This window comes from Penaeus monodon, chromosome 20, assembly GCF_015228065.2.
Source record: "Penaeus monodon isolate SGIC_2016 chromosome 20, NSTDA_Pmon_1, whole genome shotgun sequence".
Lineage (NCBI taxonomy): Eukaryota > Metazoa > Arthropoda > Malacostraca > Decapoda > Penaeidae > Penaeus > Penaeus monodon.
The window spans coordinates 37,214,030-37,215,110 of NC_051405.1; the positions used below are offsets into that span (position 1 = coordinate 37,214,030).

At 35.4% G+C, this 1,081-nt stretch overlaps 1 protein-coding gene across 1 annotated transcript in view; it reads left to right on the forward strand.

Annotated features, from left to right (window-relative positions):
• Nucleotides 1-1,081, forward strand: part of LOC119585789 (calmodulin-binding transcription activator 1-like) — a gene marked incomplete at its 5' end in the record, with an annotated part of 96,684 nt that overhangs the window by 78,695 nt on the left and 16,908 nt on the right. The window contains 3 exon segments of the mRNA XM_037934507.1: nt 1-103; nt 269-395; nt 580-692. Coding sequence (XP_037790435.1) covers nt 1-103; nt 269-395; nt 580-692 — 343 coding nt within the window.

Below are 1,081 nucleotides of genomic sequence, written 5' to 3' on the forward strand. Positions count from 1 at the left end.
TGGCAAGTCGGTTACCAATCAGAGTCAACAGACCACCAGGATGGATTACAGAGAGAACACTGCAAATATTACTGATTACTCTCCTGAGTGGGCTTATCCTGAGGTAAGTTTAGAAACCTTGTTAGCAGTTTCTTATCTTTTACACTTTGTTCTGTATTCACTCTCTTATTTTAGAGATTAGTGCAACAATATATTATAGATATTGACTAAGTAGAAAGCTCAGAGTCATTAGCTTCCTTTCAAATAACTGCTTTCTTTCTACTGTTAGGGTGGAGTGAAGGTGTTGGTGACAGGGCCATGGTACAGTAGTTCATCCCCGTACACTGTTTTGTTTGATGGTGTTCCAACAGCCACAACTCTTGTCCAGTCAGGTGTTCTACGGTGCTACTGCCCTGGTGAGTAACATCATGTGGAGGTCTGCTTTTCCAGAAAGCTCTGTAGTATTGAAAGTTGAACTAGTATATGAATTATTTTTGAACAGATTATGAACATGAAAATTTTGTGTTAGCCACTGTCAAACACATGATAATGATATTGGCCAAAGCATTTACTTTAAGTTCCTCTTTCTTTCTACTTCAGCACATGAGGTTGGCCTTGTGACTCTTCAAGTGGCATGTGAAGGGTTTGTCATCTCTAATTCTGTGATATTTGAGTACAAAAAGCCTCCATCTGATGAGAACAAAGTCAAGGAGGTACAGTATAATGCTGTTTTTTTTATTCTGGTATTCTTGTTAAATCAGTTTTGCTATAACATAAGAGAGCATTATGTATCTCCCTTGTATGAATTATATTTCATAGTATTCATTGGGAAGTATAAAATCATCATTAGAGGCAAATAGGTGAAAGCCTGAAAAATCATGCTTTAATACTTATGCTGAAAACAATGCATCATATATTGATAAGAAGAAATGTTTAGAAACTGGATAATTAATGAATAGTAGGGATATTGGTTGCCACTTGTAATCCCTGATACTATACCAATTATCTAGGCATAAGATAGTAGTGTGAAATAAGCCAATAATTGAGCTTTATTCTTTAGATACATTTTCAAGATGCATTATATTTTCTGGAAATATTTGTA